Source organism: Habropoda laboriosa, unplaced genomic scaffold (assembly GCF_001263275.1).
Source record: "Habropoda laboriosa isolate 0110345459 unplaced genomic scaffold, ASM126327v1 scaffold72, whole genome shotgun sequence".
In the NCBI taxonomy this organism is placed as follows: Eukaryota; Metazoa; Arthropoda; class Insecta; order Hymenoptera; family Apidae; genus Habropoda; species Habropoda laboriosa.
In genome coordinates this window covers 153,816-176,999 of record NW_017100188.1, presented here as the reverse complement: position 1 = coordinate 176,999, position 23,184 = coordinate 153,816, and the positions used below count along the sequence as shown (strand labels likewise).

The 23,184-nt window shown below is 33.1% G+C and overlaps 2 protein-coding genes across 2 annotated transcripts; both read left to right on the top strand.

Moving 5' to 3' along the window:
- Positions 1–7,265: 7,265 nt before the first annotated feature.
- LOC108579784 (polyglutamine-binding protein 1) lies at positions 7,266–8,924 on the top strand. Its single transcript, XM_017943394.1, has 6 exons — positions 7,266–7,488; positions 7,720–7,829; positions 7,913–8,088; positions 8,172–8,352; positions 8,437–8,600; positions 8,678–8,924. Exons 1-6 carry the CDS (start codon positions 7,419–7,421, stop codon positions 8,868–8,870), a joined length of 894 nt encoding a protein of 297 aa, XP_017798883.1. The 5' UTR covers positions 7,266–7,418; the 3' UTR covers positions 8,871–8,924.
- A 2,246-nt stretch (positions 8,925–11,170) lies between these two features.
- LOC108579761 (transient receptor potential cation channel trpm) lies at positions 11,171–21,270 on the top strand. Its single transcript, XM_017943368.1, is given in 18 exon segments — positions 11,171–11,233; positions 11,385–11,467; positions 12,101–12,157; positions 13,083–13,269; positions 13,344–13,557; positions 13,643–13,812; positions 13,885–14,020; positions 14,094–14,250; positions 14,335–14,497; positions 14,564–14,872; positions 14,944–15,490; positions 15,573–15,784; positions 15,846–16,013; positions 18,271–18,486; positions 18,567–18,915; positions 18,996–19,141; positions 19,234–19,824; positions 19,904–21,270. Coding segments are annotated over 18 exon segments (5,091 nt in total). The 3' UTR covers positions 21,227–21,270.
- The last annotated feature ends 1,914 nt before the right edge of the window (positions 21,271–23,184 follow it).

The following is a 23,184-nucleotide window of genomic DNA, read 5'->3' as shown; positions in this document are numbered from 1 at the left end:
GATTGATGAAAAGGAGGAGAAAGGAAGAAAGGTGTATAAAAGAAAGAGGGTTTTAAAAAATAGAGAGAAAGAAAAATTACTGTACATGTAATTATACCGAAGTTTAAAAGAAAAAAAAAACGTAACTGCGTAACGTGCTATATAGATATTAATGATTAAACAGACAGAAAAAAAAACAGAAAGCATATATTATGGCGTATTATAGTGTTGTGCGTTTTAAGTAGACAGTGATAACAAATCTGCGAAGACAAAAAACGAAAATAACGTTTTTATTTTCTCTCTCGTAATTCGTAATAGTGTGTGCCATTCGTGACATTCTCGCCGATTTTCGAAGAGAGACGAATCGATCTTTTATGTTTTTTTTCCTTTCCTCCGAGTTCGTGTTATATATATATTTTTTTTTATATTATTTTCTTTTCTTTCATTTTTTCCTTTTCATTTCTTTGCTTTTTTTCCTTCCGGTGATATTCTCTTATTAAGTACCGAAGACTTGGTTTTACAGGCTCGCAATTGTAATTCGTGATTTTTGGAAAATATGGTTGCCAAGATCGTTGTATATTCGTGGAACTCGCGAGACAAATTAGGCGTGAAGGAACATGTTTGCTCGTTTTTGTTGCTTCGTTAATAATGCACGTGGAGAAACGCCACACGAGACATGTATGAGGTACAATAATGGACACGCCTGGGTGGAATGGTACACCGGCAGTTGTCGCGTGGAAATATCGGGCACGTGCGGTCACTCTATTTTTTCGTCACATTTTTCTTTACACTTCGATATTAATTCCTGGTTAAATTAGATATTTAAAGTCTCACAAATCTTCAGAATTCAACGTCTTATAATAAGGGACAATAAGAGGGGAAAATTATAATTGAACAAAATTTCAAATAAAAATAAAAATGAAAAAATATCCATTTCCAATTAATAGATTAAGATTTTATTGTTAAAAATATTCTAATAATGGAAAAAAAAATGTGGCTTCTGTGTCACTTAGATCTGTCAAGATTTCGAAAGTACTTATTTTACCATTAGTTAAAATAACTAAAAATACAGCAGACAAAACAAAAAAAAATATTTTTCAGAGTGCTCGTAATTGTCCGATTTAAAACACGTTACTTGTTTACACGTATTTCTTTGGTGCTCGACATATCCGGTCGTTGTTACATGTTATATTATTGTCAATACACTATAATAATAATAATAATAATCATCGTGAGTCCTCGTTAAGGTTATCGTCATCGTCATGAATTATCGTGATCATTACCATTTACTACTACTACTACTACTACTATTACTACTACTACTATTACTACTACTACTACTACTACTACTATTACTACTGCTACTATACTACTACTGCTACTACTCCTACTCCTACTGCTACTACTCCTACTCCTACTGCTACTACTACTACTCCTACTACTACTACTACTACTCCTACTACTACGCTACGACTACTACTACTACTACTTTTACTACTACTACTACTACTTTTACTACTATACTAGTACTACTACTACTACCACAACCACCACTACTACTATTATTATTGCTACTGCTATTACTGCTACTATTACTATTATTATTTGTATTATTATTATTATAATTATTATTATTACTGATCATAAATGAACCATATGCGCTGTAATCGCTTATTGCCCGGTCAGTATAATGATCATTGTCTGAGAGTTTTAGCGAAAGTAAATATGTCGATGATTATTTCATACGGTCTCAGTGCACATCACAAAACTCGTTTTTCTCTCAACACAGGTATACACGCATACGCGTACACACCAGACGTACATACACGCGCGCGCAGAACATTGTAAACACACATTGTGGTTATATTTCAGTGTATCAGCATAATGATATGATGTTTCCCATAGAATACATTTTACTTGGTTTTTATATTTGGCAGTATGTATTTTATTTAAACGCCACTCGAGCATGTGCGGATGGAAATCGATCGATCTATCGATTTCTTTAAGAGATGATCTCTCGATTATCGACATGGAGAAAAACAATGAAAACGATATTGATGTCTTTACTAGGAAAATCTGTAAATTTAACTTATAACTTTTTTATAATACATTATCGATTTTCTTTTTATTTAAATATGAGTATATTTTGAAAAAAATAAGGACGAAGTTAGTGGCGTAGATACTAATGTTATTTTAAGGTTATTCACAATACGTGTTTTACTCAGAGAATACTAAATTCGCACGTGCTTGAAAAGTATCGTACCAAACCACAAATTAACAGTTGTTCATTGGTTGTAACATAATTTTTTACATCAAACCACCGTTCCTGCAAATCTAATTTTTCAGGAATGTTTCTCTTAAGGGTTAGGAATTTTGCACGTTCGATATTGCTCGAGAACTAAGGATACTCTGTGTTTATACTCGAACGAGATTTAATGAATTTATTTGTACAAAATATGTACGTGATAATCGTTTTTTTTTTATAAAGTTCCGATTGTCTCTCTTTTTTTTTTAAATAAATCGATCATTTTGATCAATTGATTTATCTCTTTACGCAAACATTACACGGAGAAAAGTGCCATGTTTTATAGAGCACAGAAAAAATATATAATTCACATCGAAATATTTTTCTAAGAAAACGATATATAAAAAATAATTAAATCGATTCAATTGGAACTCGAAACCGAGTTTCTTCGGTACCGGATATAAATATCGAGAGGTATTTGTGCGATCAAAAAAAGTCATTGGTTTCTTCTGTACAAAATAATCGATGTATCTAAAAAAAAAAAAATTGCCTGTTCCATTGTCTTCTTTCCGAAATTAATGGATTGTAACATATATGAAGTTTATTAGAAATATACTGAACCTGAAGTTTCAAAATTTACAATAATTGATTAATGAAAAAATTCGAACAATCATTTTTAAAAAATGCATATTTTATATGTTACAATTCAATGACGTAAATTATACGGGTAGAAGTACGTATTATTGTATAAATTATGCGTCTTTGTTAACTTATTGAACGTGTGCGAATAAAATGGAAATTTTCTATTTAAAAAAGCAGCATTGAAAATTTTCAAAAATTACGGCACACTTTCTGAGATATCGTGTTCATTGTTCAAAAATGAAAGCAAAATTCGTGCACGTTCCAATAAACAACAATTGTGACAAAATAACTAACACTGTGGTGTATCTGTGGCCGTTGTAAACTCTTCTTTCTGGACCACGATCATGTTTCGTTAATTGTTTCATGATTGTCCACTTCGTAAACGTCTATTCCCATTTACAATGTATACATCTTCGTTGTTCGATGTTCCCAACCGTGTCTAAAAAACAAACACGCGCAAACCATCTACATAGTACTATTTCTATGCTTAATCTTTTTTTCTTTGATCACTAACGAGCTATGATAAAAATTGTAAAGCCTTTGCAAACATTATTAACGCTTAAATAACCTGTAAAAAATTGAAAAACTTTACAGTACATTACTTTTTATACGTATCATTTTCTTTTTAATATTTTTACGTAAAAATTCTATCCGATTCTTCTCGATAATTCTTCTCCGCCATTAAGCAGCGATCTTCTCTCTCTTTCTCTTTCTGTTTTCTCGCTCGAAAACGAAAACACGCATACTCTCTGTGTAAAGTATCGCACCTCAACGTAAACACATTATATACCGTGTGTACGGTCCGTACATGCACTCGTTGTCGCTCGATCATCATTACCCATCTGTTGTCTCGACTCTTCTCGATCTCGAAACTCTACACTCGAACTTGTACTTGATTTTCAAGCGATAAATCTTTCTACCACGTTTGTAATCCGTGCACACACGTACACATACACAACCGTGAAAAGACATACACTCTTAACAAACAATGTGGTATACTATTGTGTAATCGGTGTAACGAGACACGCAGAGAAGCGATAAATAACACAGATACGCATTTTTTGCACCGACGTACTAACACAACTTTCACTGTGACGTCCACTAATGTAATTCGTACGATTGTGAACATGTAAGATCGGCGCCATTCTACGACTCTCTATTTCGCTCGGTCGTGCTAACTGAATTTTCAGACGCTGCACGAAAACACTCCCAGCATACCGAGTGTCCTGATTATCTTGATCATTCTTTGAATATTTTTATTGCTTTAATAGGTACGAAAAAATGTTTTAGGAAGATTTTGACTAGGAATAAATAACGTACATATAATTTTCTTCTAGATCATAAAAATTCATCGAATATGTTTGCAGCATGAGTTCGATGACTTTAGCAATATGACCTTCAGATAACCTTGTGTACCGATAAAAATACCATTAACGATTTTACGTACGTCGTGTACGGGGTGTTTTATTTATAGTGACCACCTTGAACGTCGTTGCTATTTTTGTCTTTTAATAATAAAATAAAAATTGTTAACATAGTTTTAACGTGGTTAATATTGTTGGAAGATCAGATTGCTAAGAATTATAACGTGATACACTGATAAAAAAACAGAAATTAATTATATTTTTTTTTCTTTTAGAAAAAATTAAATTCTTCCTGATATCCTTTTTTGTATAATGAAAATGTTTTAACGAAAATATCTTTTTTTAAAGTGGCAATGAAAAGTGAGACACTCGGTATAGGTGCTTCTGGTAGTGTCAAAAAAAAAAAAAAAACTCATAATGCAGAAGTCATGTATAACCGTTCTCGAATGCAAATAACAAGCTTAAGAGGCTTTAAGTAATGAGTAAACAATGAAGAAGCATGGAAAAATGAGATACGTCTTACATGTGCACGATCGTATTTTGTCCTCTGTAGAAATGCCTTATTGTCACGTGCCTCGATTAACAATTAAACTGTTCACCTGCTTACCAATTACTTGTTAGTGTACGTAACAACAAATATGTACGTGTAATATCGCGTTATTCTTTGTACTGCTCTTGTAAATATATTCTGAACGATTACTGTCACCATGTGTCGTCTATGAAGTTAAGTGTTTTCTGGACATCACTCATTCACCCTGTTTCTCCTCAGCCTATCTCCTTCTCGCTTGCTTAAAGCGCTCAAATGTTTGTATAATGGATTCTCTATGCATGCAGAAAAACTTATCATGGTGTTCTATTATTTCATTTTCAGCTTTGAAGTAATTATTTTGCATGCCTGCTTCTATTTAAGCATTCAATTATTAAAATTAAGCAAAAGTTACAATAATAAACTACTTCTTCCTTCTTTGCAATTAAGAAATATCTCAGACGAGGTACAGGATAGACCTTGCACCTAGGGTTGCAATTTATAAAGTCACTAATCTAGAATAAAGAGCATTGAAACCCCGAACTTTTCTGCTTGAAACCTAGTCACTTCTATTTTTTAGATTAATTACAATATTCCAAGATAACAACTTCTTTCTTGCGTTTTTTGCATCTGGACTGCTTCTGATGTGCCTGATGCGAACGCAACACTTGAAAATCACTCCTAGAAAAACAGATGCATTGCTATCCAGTATATTAGTAGAGGTGCGTCTGACGCATACTAGATCACCGTATGCAACGCACAGATAACATGATAACACAGATGATCGGTGGCAGCTAACGGATTGAACAGCAACCGAACATCGGAAAACCCGGATCATTAGAGAAAATCTCTCTGGACGACCCCGGACACCTTAAAAACTAGAACAAATCCGGGTAAACCCGGACGGATGGCAACGCTACTTGCACCTAATGTTTTTTTTTATGTCCAACGTTCTGAAATGCCGATCGTGTAAAAAATCAGTATTTTTGTTATACCCTCTACAATATAACGCAGTGAGTTTAGAAATTACAATCCAACCATTAAAGATGGTAAAGTCGGCGGATGCAAAAATTCCTCTTTTATTAAATTTGCATATGAAGATACATATATATGTTGGGTTACGTAGGTAGAATTGTTCACGATCTTTTGACAGCAGTAGAACATGCATTAGTAGAATCATCTACTAATAAACAATTACGTTACTTTCTTATTTATAATTTCATAGTTACGTTTAATTCTAATTCCAACCGCTATTAATGTTGTAATCTTATTCTATACTGAATCGGTAACGTTGGTAGCGACCCGAAAATGGTAAGGGTCTTCTTGGCCCCAAAGCTCCGAACAACAAGTCCCATAAAATGCAAGGTTTATCTTGCACGTCGTCTGTGGAAATATTGTATTTTCTGGATCCTTTAAATTTTAGTAACATTCATTTTGGAATATTAAAATTAAAAAAGTAACCTGTACCACCACAAACGACGTACAGGATAAACCTAGCATCTTATGAAACTTTTCGTCCGGGGCTTTGGGGCCGAGAAGACCCTTATTATTTCGGTGTCGCTACCAACGTTACCGATGCAGTATAGAATAAGATTACAACATTAATAATGGTTCGAATTGGAATGAAACGTAACTATGAAATTACAAATAAAAAGGTAACGTAATTGCTTATTAGTAGATGATTTATCACATGCGCGTGCCCTACTGCTGTCAAAAGACCGTGAACAGTTTTCCCAAGCAATCCAATATATGTAAGTATGTATCTTTATATACAAATTTAATAAAAGAGGATTTTTACATCTATGAACTTTACCATCTTTAATGGTTGGTTTGTATGTAATTCCTAAACTCACCGCTTTATATCGTAGAAGGCATCACAAGAACTCTATTTTTTACACGATCGGTATTTCAGAACGTTGAACACAAAAATATATTAGGTATAGTCGGGGCCACGATATAGCTAGGTGGTAAAATCGGTTAGGCGTCAAAGTAAACATGTTTTAGCTGCCGGGACCCCGAAATTGACAGAAATACGAGCAGATAAGTACTTGAAACCATAGCCAGGACCGTACAAAGAATTTTTGTATCCAGCGAAAGTCAAACTGATTCTAATATATTTACTGAAAACTGCATGCAGCTAGGACAATTTAGGGTTTTTTTCTTCTGTAACGTACGTTCTGTAAAGTACGGTTACAAGTAAAGGTCTTATTGAGGTCTTTAGCATCTTAGTTTATCTACTCGTGTTATATACAGATAGAAAGTGCAAAAAGATTGTGTAGCTTTAATATTAACATATTTTCCATTTGTAAATGAAATACCATTTTCTACTTGAAGTACCAAATCATATGCTACCATTCGTTTATTGTTGGAACCCTCAAACAGACTGCAACACACGGCCTTGAGTGCCGCAACATCAATCGATGCCGATTCGTGAGAGTTTAATTTACGACCTCGCTATATCGTGGCCCCAACTATACAAGGTCTATCCTGTACGTTGTTTCTGGTGCAAGGTCTATTCTGTACCTCGCTGTGGTGTCATATTTTAATTGGCTTTAAAGTGCACATACAAGACTCGAATGTAAAAGAATTATGTTTTTTAAGTTGTGAATTTATTAACATGTTAAAAATATAAAAAGAAGTGAGTAAATATTAAAATTATAAAATGCCACTTCCAGCTGCGTTAGCTGCACGACTTGCGAAAAGAGGACTTATTTCTGGCTCGGAAAAGCACGGTATGGTAATTTTACTTATTTGTGCATAAAATGTATTGTACATGACAATTTTGTTCCATTTTTTATCATTTTATAATTTGCAACTATTATAGAGATATCATTATCAGTGAATTTTTTTTAGAAGCAAAAATAACATAACCTTAGTATGTTTCAATATGTAATGTAACTTAAGTATCACACAAAACAAGGCCAAATTATTTAAGAAAGTGTATGAAAATAACTTGTTTTTAGAATCCGCTAAAAAGGAATCTAGAAAAAAGATCCATGAAGAAGTAATAGCTGAAGATTATGATAGTACAAAAGATGACATTAATCAAATTGACATTTCACAAAAATTTATGGTAAACATTGCCTTAAAAGAATTATAATTAATAATAAAAATTCGTAAAATTTAAAACATATTGACTTATATTTTTTATTTTAGGGTTACAGTGGATGTCCCAATAAATATAATATTTACCATGAATGTACAAAGAAGTGTAAAGAATTGTGGGGACTTGGACATGTACAACCTTCTGACAAATACTTAAAAAAACAAATGAGGTTAATACAAAAATACCCTTTACCAGAAACTTGGAAAGCTGTTTATGATCCAGGATCGTGAGTTTTGATTTCTTCTTTTATTTTAAACACTACCATTTTAAATATTGCATGCATTAATAGCTCTCCAATTTTTTTATCAGTGGTCAGCATTATTATTGGGATTGGTCTTCTGATTTAGTATCCTGGCTACCACCAGGTCATCCAAAATGTCAAATATCTCAGCCAGCTTCTCAATTAAGAGAAGAACTACATCTTAAAGCAGCAGATCAAGATGATAATATGTCAAGTGATGACAGTGGTAGTGAGCAGGAACCAATGGAAGTTAGTAATCAACTTGAAATTGAATAAAACTTAAAAATTTGATGTTTTGTGATTGCTGTTTTAAATAGTTGTTCAATTTTTTAGGTAGACGAACCAGAGCCGAAAAAGGATAAAAAATTAGAAAATAGACCGAGACATAAATCGGGAGATAATAAAAGAAATCAAAGGTTGGAAAGGTGCGAAAATAAAGAGAAAAAAGACAGGACTTTGGATCCTATGGATCCAGCATCCTACAGTGATATTCCAAGGTACATTCTTCTAATAATGCTGTTTTAAATATCCAAGTATTTAATTTCGTATTTTAATTATATAATTTGTTTTACAGAGGCAAATGGTCTGATGGTTTAGCAAGACATAATGAAGCCAAAACGGGAGCAGACACAACTGCCTCAGGACCACTTTACCAAATGAGGCCATACCCTAGTCCAGGTGCGGTTCTCCGATCAAACAGAGCCAATAAAACAGAAATAGAATCCTCTAGTAAACCTAAAGTGACTGGTCCCGAAAAACCAGAATAAATTCTGTAACTTTCGATGTATTGTACAATTTATTATATACATTTGGTGTAAATACAGCGTGACTTATAAAATTATATTACTAATCTTATTATTAAACAATTTATAATTACACAGAGAATTGAATTTTTAATTTTGATATTTTCATTTATTTATATTTTTAATTTACAAACTGTTTATCATTTCAGTTTGAATTACACATGAGGCAACATAGAGGTAACTACTCAAATTTTTTACTCCTAGTTAAAAAAATGAATATAGAAACATACATACATATATATGATACTGAATAAAAGATTAAAAGAATTAATGTATAATGTACAATTTAAAATTTATACGATTTGAGCATCTTTATGATATGGAAAATAACGTGCCTCGAGGTCATTTTAATTAAAATCTCTTCTTACTAGCGAACCAGTACCCTGTAATTAAACTCACAAGGATATCACGTGATAATAAGCACTAAACATTTACAATTCCAATACACGATACTCAAAAAATCGTCGCATCTAGTTTTTCGCTAGAATCGTGAACCTTTCAATTTACGATTTGAACATTGCAGTTGATACTATCGCCGATATCTTCGAGTCAATGTTAGAGTTAACCTTGTTCTTGGCCTACTTTGTCAGTAACGATGCAGGGGAGCAAGCTCGATATTTCCAAGGGATGATACGCGAATAATGGAACGAATTCTCCGCGTACTTTCGTCGAATTCCGTCGATATTTCTACATGTTCCACGGCATAGTTTCGTTTAAATAACGAAACATCCCGCGACGTAGTAAAATGCAAACACTGTGCATAAGTATCGTGCAACGTTCAATTTGCATGACGTAAAGAAAAGAAAAGGAGGAAACAAGGAGTTTATGAATTGCATTAGGTGTCGTAAAATAATTACGAACACACGGGAGCGTGCTTTTCCCTGCGTGTGCAATATTTCACGCGCGATGAGTACGACCACTTGAAAATTTTCACTCACGTACTTTTAAGGTACGTATAGACCAGTATCGTCGTTTTGTGTTCGTTATTGAACATTCGAACGTTTGTTACGTGCATACTAATTGAAATGTTATATTGCATTGGGATTGAAGTTTTAAATATTAAGGAAGAGATTCGATGTCATCGTTGTAGCCAGGTTAACTTACAAGCACATGACAGATCGTGAATTTTCCCGCCGGTTTTAAATTGTCACGATTATGATGTCCGAATATTGTTTAATCTTTGCTTTTTCCTCAATTCTAAATTTACATTTAAATTAAAAATTTATGAACGGGACATTCATGATTTTTTTGAATTTAAAATTTTAATGGAAACGTAATATTACATGGTGAATAAACATCGACTTTATAATGTAACAAGTGTGTGACATTAGATTTAGAATAAATCAAGCGAGTTAAAATATTGCAATTAATATTCTTATCAGTATAGATTTACATATGAATTATACCTTGATTCTTTTCAGATAATTTGATTTATCTATACCAGTTAAATATTTGCTGGTAGTTATTAGTTGCAATCTCTACTTTTGAATTGCAATTCTATTTTATTAAGCTCAATACAAGTATTAATATTGTTCATGCAGTTCTATGTAGATATGATAGACAAAACCAAAAGTTGTCGAATGGTAAGTATAAGAAAATGTTTTAACACCACCACATTAGTTAACATTATTAATTTTGTTTTGTATATTAGAGTAGAACATTTCAGATAATATACTTGTTGCCTTTTCTCTACTGTACTATTTAACAATTAAAATTAAAAAATAAAAGTCATTTATGTACAAGAAATTAAATAAATTAACTTCAATTGCCACAAGAAAATATTTGTATTTTATGTAATTAATTATCAACAAGATTCATATAGGAAGTGCAGCACTTAAAAATTATGTTTCTTATCTCTGTCATTTATCTTATCTCAGTTGCATGCAAGTTTTATTGGCTTCCTTAAGTTGAACTTAATGTTTTTTAACTACTTGCCATTTTAAAAGAATTTCCCATTGCCTAAATATCATATTATTCATCAATACATATAATTGTTACTTAGATACTTGTTAGTAATAATAATTTATTAATTAATTTATAATATCGAATTTTTTATTTCAAGCCTTATTAGTGCACAATGTCAATAAGTTTGAAACGTTTCATTTCTTCTTCTTAAATTTTTGTAAGAAAATATTGCAAATAAAAATATTAGGAATGCATAATATGTTCATTTATACTTTTAATCATTTACATTTAGTTTTGTTTGATGCTGTTTTGTAGTAGTGTATTGGTTAATGTTAAGGTGAATACATGTACATATCAAGATGGCAATCGGAAGTATTATTTGTGGAGCCAGTACTCCTAAAATGAAGAGAAAAAAGGCAAAGGTATACCATATTTTAGTTTTGTTTATTTTTTCTTTAATATTTTATATTTAAATATGTATACATATTTAGAATATTTATTATGATATCCTATAAGTAATAAAACAATCTAGAGTACATATTGTCTTATAATTGCAAGCAAATGATGTTGTAGGCAACTGAACGCAGTTGGATAGAGGCAACTTTCCAAAAGAGGGAATGCTCAAAATTTATTCCAAGTGCTGAAGATGAACACAAGTATGTAATACTTACTGTCCTTCCAAAGTTATTTATGTTTAAACATTCTTACAGAATACATTTTCATGTTACACATTATGATAAATTACAATTAATTACATATTAAAATATCAAATAAGTACAATTCAGTGTCATATTCTTTTTCTATTTAAAAAATCTTGGATATATTATTTTTTACGAAATACAATAAATAAACTGTTTTCAATGTACATCATTCTAGACATCATTTTTTTCTGTATGCAACTGCATAATCATGCATTACTGAACTTCTATATTTGTTTATTCTGTTTAAATGTGATTGTCATACACTGATAAATAAGTAGCTACATATATTTTGTTTCTCTGAAGGGACAATATTTTTGCAGAGGCAATATAAGTAGGGTAATTATTTATAATAGTCATAAATTGCAATTATTAACTTTAATATACTTTTTTAAACAATTTAACTTTTAATTGTTATTTATAAACTTGTTACCCTGTTTTTTATGTGGTATTTGCAGTCGCTGGAACATATTATTATTTAGATATTTATTATTGAAAACTGATTTCTGAATTTTTCCAGGTCATTACTAACACATTTTCTTATGTTCATTTTCTTTCCATTTACTTTTCTTTCTTTCATTCCATTTATAGGTTTATGCAAGTAAAGGGAGATAAGAATGCAGAGTATGATGTGATCACCACTTCCAGGTGAGAGTTCATTGTGGGTTTTGTTTGAAATTGAAAATCTTGTGTTCTTTATTAAAAAAAAAAAAGAAAGAAAAAATAGGCGATTTGACAAAGATATTTAATATTTAATATTGCTTCTGCAAATATATCAAATTTATATTTCAAAATGTATCATATATATTTCTTATCCTAAGCTAAGTGTTGTTTCTGCTTTCAAGAGAAAATAATTTACATATTTCTTTTCATATTTTTGAGTAGTCATTAATAAAATACTGTTACATTACATGCATTCTGCACAGTTCTCAGCAATAATGGTTTGTACCAAAAAAGCTGCTAAACTCTAAGTTTTCATAGTGTATATAACAAAATCTGCACAAAATTGCATTATACAGTTGTTGAATTGCTTCTTTTTAAAAGTCCACACTGACAGAACATTATTTTAAATTTACGTTCTTGTTTTTACCGCTTCTCATGAAACGCTTTGTTTTCTCCTAGAGCTCATATTCATTACACCATGCAGCTATGTAAATGAATTATATTTGTACAAGAACTGTTACGGTAATATCATACTTCATAGTATTTAAACAATAACTATGTCGAGTAATAACTTATGAGAATAATCTTAACAATAATGATTGTGTGTAAAATATTTAAATTTTTGCCTGTGCAGTAGCTAATAGTTTTTTGAACCATGTACACTTAAAAATTTCCCTGTATAACGAGAAAATATAAAATATATGTTGTACAATCATAGGTGATCCTTATTTATCAAAGCAAAGATTAGTTGCAAAGGGGTACAATTTATATACACTATTATTCTTTAATACCATTCCTTATATTGTAAAGAAAACTATCATCTGCTTTAATGATCAAGAGCTATTTGTACCCAAGTGCATCTAGTCCCTTCCTCACAGTAAAAATAGTAATAAACAATTGATTATTATAGATGTTGTTGTGGATATTCTTATACTCATCACTGCAGAGCTGGTATAGATGTACAAAGTTACACTGCTAGTAATACCAAAGAAAAAGATCGCGAACAATGGTCTCCTGCAAAAAACACACGCCCATTTCCAACTGATGCATATGGTACAATTGAATTTCAAGGTGGTCCACATCCAACAAAAGCTCAGGTAAATAATTTACAATAAAACTGATGTTATAAAATATATAATTAAATTTTCCTGTATCAATATTTTATTTACAGTATGTAAGACTTGCTTATGACACAAGGCCAGAACCAATAGTACAGCTACTGTGTAGAGAATGGAACTTGGGATTACCTAAGCTACTGATCACAGTACATGGCGGCCGTTCTAACTTTGAACTGCAACCTACTTTAAAGAAAGTTCTAAGGAAAGGGTTGTTAAAGGCAGCAAAGACAACTGGTGCATGGATATTCACTGGTGGAACCAATACAGGTGGATTGAAAAAAATGATTGATGAAATATAATATGAATTTAAATTAGAAAAATTTTAATGATTTTATGTATTTTAATTTCGCAGGCGTCACAAGACAAGTAGGAGATGCACTGCTATTGGAAAGATCTCAAAGACAAGGTCGGGTTGTGAGCATTGGCATAGCGCCATGGGGAATTTTAGATAAAAGCCACGAACTTGTAGGACGTGGAGGTGAAGTACCTTATGATTGCCTTTCATCTCCATGGTGAGGCTCAGTTTCACACTCATGTTATTTTAAAATTCCATAGATATATTTATTACAATATTTGTTATAATTATTTTTTAAGTCTAAATACGCAGTTCTAAACAATCGTCATGCATATTTTTTATTAGTGGATAACGGCACTGGTGGCCGATATGGTGCAGAGATCGTGCTACGTAGGAGATTGGAAAAATATATTTCTAACCTAAAATTACAGCCATGTAATTTCACTTAAAATACCATTTAACATTTTAATTACTATATTTTAAATAATATATAAATCTCTCATTGCAGATACACATAGCAGTATCCCTGTTGTGGCGTTAGTAATTGAAGGAGGAACAAACACGATTCGATCTGTTTTAGAATATGTTACAGACGTTCCTCCTGTTCCTGTAGTAGTCTGTGATGGCTCAGGTCGAGCGGCTGATCTCATCGCTTTTATGCATAAGTAATTACATCACACCCAACTGACTGTATATTTTTTTAATGTAATAATATTTTAACAACGAAATGAAATAAAAAAAATATTTAGATACGCGTCTGAAGTGGACGGAGATAATGGGGAGAACGAGGGACCATTAGAGAGTATGAGAGAACATCTTTTAGATACTATCAAGCGCACTTTCAAGGTATCCGGCGAACAAGCATCTCAATTGTATTCTGAACTTTTGCAGTGTACACGTAAAAAGCACTTGGTAAGTCCGTACCAATAATTAGGCAATATACAAAACTAATAAAAAATAATAATCATCTATTCACAGATAACAGTATTTAGAATAACTCAAGAACGGCCCCAAGAGCTCGACCAAACTATACTAACAGCTCTGTTCAAGTCTAAACAACTATCCCCAGCCGAACAACTATCATTATCACTAATTTGGAATAGAGTGGACATAGCACGCAGTGAAATATTCGTTTATGGTCAAAATTGGCCATCAGGTGCTCTAGAACAAGCAATGATGCAAGCGTTGCAACACGATAGAATCGACTTCGTGAAGCTTCTGTTAGAAAATGGCGTTTCTATGCGCAAATTCTTATCCATACCTCGCCTTGAGGAATTATATAATACCGTAAGTCCTCTATTTTTTATTTATAACTCTATGACGAACATGCGCTTTTCTTATCTGTGTCCATTATCTAGAAAGAAGGCCCTTCAAACACATTGGGTTACATTCTCCGCGACGTTCGACCAAATATTCCACGGGGTTACATGTACACCCTGCATGACATCGGATTAGTGATAAATAAATTAATGGGCGGAGCGTATCGATCGCAATACACACGCAGAAGGTTCCGCGTGATATATACCAAAGTGATGAAGAGATCTGGAGCGCATCCTCAGCACATGCACCGAAACAGTTGCGCTCTTGGTCCCACTATGCGTTACTATTCAGGCTCTGGGAGCAAACAGGACAGCTTAACGATGAGTCTTCTCGCGGAAACTTTACCGGCTAATCGAGACACTCCGCTCTTCGATTATCCGTTCAATGAATTACTTATCTGGGCTGTATTAACGAAACGCCAGCAAATGGCTCTGTTAATGTGGCAACATGGTGAGGAGGCTTTAGCGAAGGCACTCGTTGCTCTTAAATTATACAAAGCCATGGCGCACGAGGCTGCTGAAGATGACCTCGAAACGGAAGTTTACGATGAGTTGCGCAGTTATGGAAAGGAATTTGAAAATATTGGTACTGATATGCTCATAGTGGAATATTCTAGTATTTTTTGTGATTTATTACATTGTTTTTTCATCATTATCTTTTTTTATAGCTTTAGAATTGCTAGATTACTGTTATCGTCAAGATGATGATCAAACGCAACAACTATTGACTTCTGAACTTCAGAACTGGTCTGGCCAGACGTGTCTTTCATTGGCCGTCACGGCTAATCACCGACCTCTCTTGGCACACCCTTGCAGCCAAATTATTTTGGCTGATTTGTGGATGGGTGGGCTTCGAACTAGAAAAAATACAAATTTAAAGGTAATTGAATGATGTAGGTCTATTCTGTTATCTTTGCATTATTTCTTTTAATCTTCATTAGGTTGTGCTTGGACTGGTTTGTCCATTTTATATAGCACGTTTGGAATTCAAAAGTCGCGAGGAATTGCAACTGATGCCGCAAACACAAGAGGAACATCTGATTGCTCTTGAGGATGAGAAAGAAGACAGTGATTCAGAGCATAGCGTACCAACAGGTCCCGATGTCGAGGTAATCATTTTCGTTTTTAATATTATGATAAAAAGTATTAAATAATTATTTGATAGTTATTTTAAAAAAGAAAGACTAAAATTTATAAGATTCTCAGTGTTGACTAATTTTTCTGTTCAGTATGAGTCTAACTTGTACAAGTAAAAGCAAATTATTCTAAATAAGTAGTAATACATTAATACAGCCTATCATTGCATTTATAAGAGTTCATCATTACACACTTTCATTGCTGCAATTATTATTAATTTATTTGTGGACATAGTGGCGATATCACTGCTTTATTATTTTTGAATAACGTTTTCAAATTTCGTCCATTCATTCAACAAAGTTGATCGAAATTCTCGTCATTTGTAAATCCAAAAAAAATTGTGACAATAATTAATTTAAATCCAATATATAATTGCTTTTTAGTTGTTACTTAGAGCATAGTGTATTCAACTTGCAAAGATGACGTTTGCAGTAACACAAATGGTTGCTGGTTTTGAAAAACAGTTGTTTGAACGATTATGTGAAAACGTGTACGCATGTAGGTTCTATTTATATGACGTTTGCATTAAATTTACTTAAAGATTCCACACAAAACTTGAAATGTTATTAATTATTTAACATTGGACTAATACATTTTGTACCTTTATATACATCTTTTTCTATATGTGTAGAAAGATAAAAAGCAAGAAATATTTACAACTTGTCTTAAGTATATCATTTTCTTACATTTATTGTCTAAATATGTATATACTTGAGTATATTATTTGAAAAGGCATTTGTGTGTTTAGTAACTCGTCAATATTACATGGTATATAGTGTATCAATCACTATTAGAGGTATTGCAATGTTTCTGTAATCATAGACTATGTGGGTATGCGTATGAATTGTTTTTTAGAAACGTCAGCGCAGGAGCCTGAGCGTACGCAACAAATCCAGCAGCCAACAAGGCGCTAAGGTATATCTATAATGGCCTGAAATGCAATGATTCTATGACCAATAAGTTCACACTTTCCGGTGCACTTTTCAACTATCTTTCTTATGTTATTAGTTATCATCAAGGAAAACTTCTATTTATTCAGTATCGGAATCCGTACCGGTGAGGATGATAACTAATGCTTCTATTGTAAATCGAATCGTGCTGTATTACTTATAAATAATTCCAAGAAAATCGTTCAGTTTGATATTAATTAAGAAAAAAAAAAAGAGAGAGAAAAGAAAACACACCGCCAAAATATCGGTATCGTTCTTATGAAGACAAACTTGAATGACACACACAAGCTAATTGATGTTATATCTATATACATGTACAACAACTTTTTTTTTATTTTCGAAACGTCGTCACGACATACCGATGTTTTTCACTCAGCGGTTAACAAAAAGTCTCTAACCATTACCAGTCGTATGTTTTTGATAATTTGTCTTTAATATATTTTACTTGATGTTTCAAAATGTGGTATAACCTCTGTATTCCGTTCAAACGATCATTTCTAATCGAGACATAAAGAAACATAAGATTGTTCGGTGATATAAGTAATCTAAACTTCCACTTCCTTGCACTACATTGCACCAACAATTTATACTTTACACAACCATGATTTTCTTAATACAATGTTGCACTCTACCCATTGTTTTCTATTCTTTATTCTTATCTGATTTTTATAGTATTGTAGCCATTAAATAAGTTCATTTAATGAAAATAAATATTTCCTATGTATATATTTTTTACTTTTTTTTTTTTAGTTTATCAAAAATATTTTTATACTGAATTCTATTATTATACTATTTAGCCCTACTATTTTCGTTTTATATAAAACCCCTTATATTATAAAATACTGTACAATATCTCAAGTAATACTCCCTCTCATATCAATAGATTACAAATTCATCAAGCTTGTATATATCTTTCATAATTCCATGTGATCACATGAAGTTAACAAAACATCTATATGCACAAAAATTATTGTACATCATCTATCTCTCCCTGTAATCTTCTATAATATTTCTAGAACGCTACAGTGACACATTTATGTTTTTAATGTTTGCTTCTTACATGCTATGTATCATTCTATCTGATTAATTTCTTTGATTAATTTGTTAGCAACATTCGTACTGTAAATGGTTTCTGAGAATGACCAAGAAGTAGTAAAGACTATCATTGATACATGTTTGATTATACCTAAAAAATTCCTGTTATCTGTGTGTTAATGTCCTGTACAATTTATCACTAGTGCTTGTATACTTGTTCTGAAATTCTGATTTCTTCATATAGGCTTTAATCAGCAACGAACACACTACCACTGTAGTGAAGGAAACGATTGTACAAGAGAATGGTAAAGTATTGACGGATAACGATGACGGGATTCATCGTGCCTATGGTAGTATACACGCTGACTACTATGATATTAAGAACAGCAGGCCATTGAGGTTAAGGAAGAAGTTATATGAATTTTATACAGCTCCCATTACTAAATTCTGGGCCAATGCTGTATGTTATATATTCATAAATATCGATTAAATTTCAACAAACGTTATGTTAAACGTTAAGTAAATTTTTTCGCATTGCAGATAGCATATATCATTTTTTTGGTTCTCTTCTCCTATTGTATCCTTATACACATGGATGATCATCCATCATTGGCAGAAATTTATGCAATTGCATACATTTGCACGCTAGGATGTGAGAAAGTACGAGAGATCGCAACATCTGAACCGGCTACTCTTTCACACAAGTTTAGCGTGTGGGCATGGAATATGTGGAATCCCTGTGACGCGGCCGCCATCATTTTTTTTCAAATTGGTCTGGCCTTACGTTTAAGACACTCCACTCTCGACGTTGGTCGGGTCATTTATTGCGTCGATTGTATTTATTGGTACTTGAGGATATTGAACATCCTTGGTGTGAATAAATACTTTGGTATGTTAAATCAATTAAATGAATTTTTGTTGTATTTATATATCTATTACAATGAATAATTTTTTTATTATTATGTTCAGGTCCTCTGGTTACCATGATGGGAAAGATGGTAAAAAACATGACATACTTTGTGGTGCTCCTAGTAGTAGTGTTAATGAGTTTTGGGGTCACTCGACAAGCAATTTTGAACCCTAACGCTGAACCTAAATTCAGGATCATTCGTGATGTATGTACTTTCTGCAAATATTCATTTTCTTTTGACGCTAAATACTTGCAAATGTAAATAACTTAAAAGGAACATAAATTCTTGTTGCACAGATCTTCATGGAACCATACTTTATGTTATACGGAGAAGTATATGCGGACAACATAGATCCTGATTGTGGGGACGAGCCGGGAATGATTCCGTGCCTACCAGGCCGCTGGATCACACCTTTTGTAATGTCGATTTATCTTTTAGTCGCAAACATATTATTGATAAACCTTTTGATCGCGGTTTTCAATAATATTTTTAATGAGGTAAACGCGGTGGCCCACCAAGTATGGATGTTCCAACGTTTTACTGTTGTTATGGAATATGAACAGAAACCAGTTTTACCTCCCCCGCTCATTGTAGTTTGTCACATATATCTGCTGGTGAAATATTTGCTGCGATATGTGACACAAGGAAAAGCAAGTACCGGTGAAACGTACGACAATGGGCTGAAGTTGTTCTTAGAGGCGGACGACATGGAGCGTCTCTATGATTTTGAGGAAGACTGTGTCGAAGGCTATTTCCGTGAGCAAGAATTGAAGCTACAAATGTCTACAGAAGAACGTATCAAAGTTACCACGGAGAGGGTTGAGAATATGCATCAGAAGATAGAGGACATAGACAAGAAGGAGAATACTCAGAATGCTTCTCTTCAGGTAATCACGATGTATCATATTCAACAAGCATAAGGATTTATCACAGAAAATAATAATACAATTTTCTTTGTTATTATAGACTGTAGAATTCCGCATCCGCAAGTTGGAGGAGCTGAATGAACAGACTTTGGCACACCTAGGGGTCATTCACCGGTTCATGGCGACCCATATGCCTAACATGGAGGGCTTAGGAGCTTTCGAGATAGAGGGTCGTCAGCGTAGAGTGTCAGAGCGCTCAGAAGTACTCTCAGAAACGGATTCTCACACGCAACTACCTAGCATTACACTCAAACGAAAAAGATTAGTACGATCAATGACCGACGGCACGTTTCTCAACATAGGACCAGTAATGGACGACGACGTGCTTAAGCATTCAGAGACAGTTACATCTCGTGAGAACCTTAGTAGGAACGAATCCTCTATAAGTGGAGACGGACAGACTGTTCAGGATGACATAAAGACGACAACTAGCCAGGAAACTGAAGTGAGCAAAGGGGACGGTGAGGGAGAGACCCTAAAGAAGGATTCACAATCAGATAGTAGAGAAATAAACAGAGACGTAAGTAAAGAAGTAAGCAGAGACGCAAGTAGGGAAGCAAGTGGAGAACCAAGTAGCAGAGATCCAAGTACAGATCCCAGCAGGCAGACTAGTAGAGAATTAAGCAGAGAGACTAGCAAAGAAGCAACAAGCAAAGAACCAAGCAGAGAAGCCAGCAGCGAAGCGCCAGCCTCTGAGCCAATCAGACAAGATTCCACTGAACGCCCTATTAGACAAACCAGCAGGACACGTTCAGAGTCAGATGACGTAATGATACTTCCACCTTCTGGCATTCCAAGGGGCGTGACCTGGGCAGAGCCACGCGTTGCAGTGATTCCATCAGTGTCTTCAGCAGGCAGCACACAGAGGTCTATTCTACTGGCCATGCGTGCTGAGTACACCAGTATAACAGATGAATTGGAAAGCTATTGTGGTCTTCTTAGTCCACCTCGAACACCACCCATTTCTCCACCACCTTCGAGGGTCAGAAACTTGTCTGGCATGTCTAATGCAGAGATGGCTTGGCAGATTGAAAACGAACATCTACGCGATGCTGAGGAGTGTGATTACCAGCAAATGGAAGACTTGATACAAAGGAGGTACATTGGAGATGAAGAAGACACTTTGCATGTACCAGATGAGGCTAGTGGTGGTCCATACTTCATATCAAACGAACACAGACATCAACTCAGGAGGGCTTCCGCCATCGATGAAGAGTCCCGTAGGCCTCCGCCTACTATCAGTGTGACCAGGGAAATCGAACAAACGCTTTCAAGGCCACCTATCAGAGATTCGGAGAGTTCAGATCCCAATGACAAGCATCTCAGCACGGTACCTGCTCCTGCGTCGGAGACTATGTGCTAAATATCAATACGCTCGCCTCGAGGTAACCTAACCTCAAATAACTTACGAACCGATCTGACTCAATGAGACTGTGCAAGTCGTGGTATATAAATGCAATGATGAAATATGTATTTTCAATCGATACTATTTTTCTGATTACATAATGAGATAGATTACGATTGATTTTAATATTACAATATAGATGATAAAAAGAAACAGTATTTTAAAGAGTGAATGTTTAAAAAATTTTTAAACTAGATGTTTTGAATGAAAATAGTATTTCATCGTAGCATAATATGTATTAACTGAATAGAATGCATTTTTCCGATTGCTTAATTATGATGCAAAGTATTGTTGAGCTCAGATCTGAAGATCTTTTATTATGAGATTTTAGTTGCAATTTTTATTACAATTTTCGGACGTTTTTTTCGCATTTACGCGAATAGTCCAATTACTTTTATCTTAAAGTACTTAGTATATTGTACAATCATACATATGACATGTATATATGAATATTGAAGTTATCAAGCTTGCTAATATCTTAATTGATTCGAGTATTTGAATGATGTACATTAGAATTAGTAATTTTTAATATCGTCAGTGGATTACTTTTTAAATGTATTGTATACAATTTTTTAATTATTTATTAGTATTGTATATGGTCATAAAAATATTTGATTTTTATGATTCACATTTGAATACTCGAAAATATTAAAATAATATTCATGTTATTTGATATGTATGTTTGTTATAATTTATTTAACTACAGCTTCATAAAGCTTCCAGTAGAATATTAATTTTATAAATTTCCACTAGGATATTAGTGCTAATTTCTTTACAGGAAATTGTAATTAAAATTTTTATGTACATATAATCCAATCAGTAGCCAGTATATGCAACATATTTCTTACAATTGTATAAGTAGCACAATTTAATCAACTGCTTGAAGCTAGCTTATTCAGCTGAACACTTAATTCTAAATTAAGTTGTTGTATTTAAAAACTTTTTTGGGAATAATCTTTTTTGACTTTATATAAATCATTGTATGTACATTTTATCACGTCTACACGCAGCTATTGCTATTAACAATATTAACAACTATAATATATCAAAAATAATGTTTACATGCATAATAGATTATGGTATACTTAATGTTAAACGTAGAATAATCGAAACACTTCATCACTTATCGCAACAGGTGGCAGTTACTTCGAGTATTCGAATGACTATTTCTTAATGAGAATTCAAATATCATTTATTTTAATAATGACTAATTCAAATACTTAACCTTCGTTGATATAAATAATAGTTCCAGTAAACAGATACGAAGTTTCAATTTTTAAAAGATTTTTTAAATATCGATGTTGGAATTCAACACACAGCAATAATTATACTAATCATTCTACGTAGATTTCTCTAACTATTCGAATATTCGAATTACAACGCTAAACATCTTCGAAGTTCGTTAGTTAAGTTTCTTTCGGACGTACGAATCGGTTCAAAATATATACGTGCCTACTTAGAAATTGTGATTATCAGACTTAAATGGATTTAATAGCTTAGAAAAAGTAAAAAAAAGAACACGTTCCGAAGAAACTTGCGTTGCCGCCATTTTTCTGTATACCGCGTTCAATGCACTATATACGAGCATTATTCAAGTTCCTTCCATTTTCTAGGTCGTATATTTTTCAATTTTGTAAACGCACACACGTACACACAATTAGTTTATTATTGTGTATTACGACAACGTAGGCAAGAACGTTGTTGAAAATATTAATCCTTTCCCGTCCTTTCCCATTCGGTGGGATTATTTCGGTTCGTTTGGTTATTTCGTTCGTTCGAAAGAATATATTTTTAAACAATTACGAGATACCTATATACAGAGTGCCTGAAGAAGTATCGTGTGAAATAATATTTAAAAAAAAACAACAACGAAACTTTTATTTTAAATAGGATGCTATATTTTTATTTCAATACCA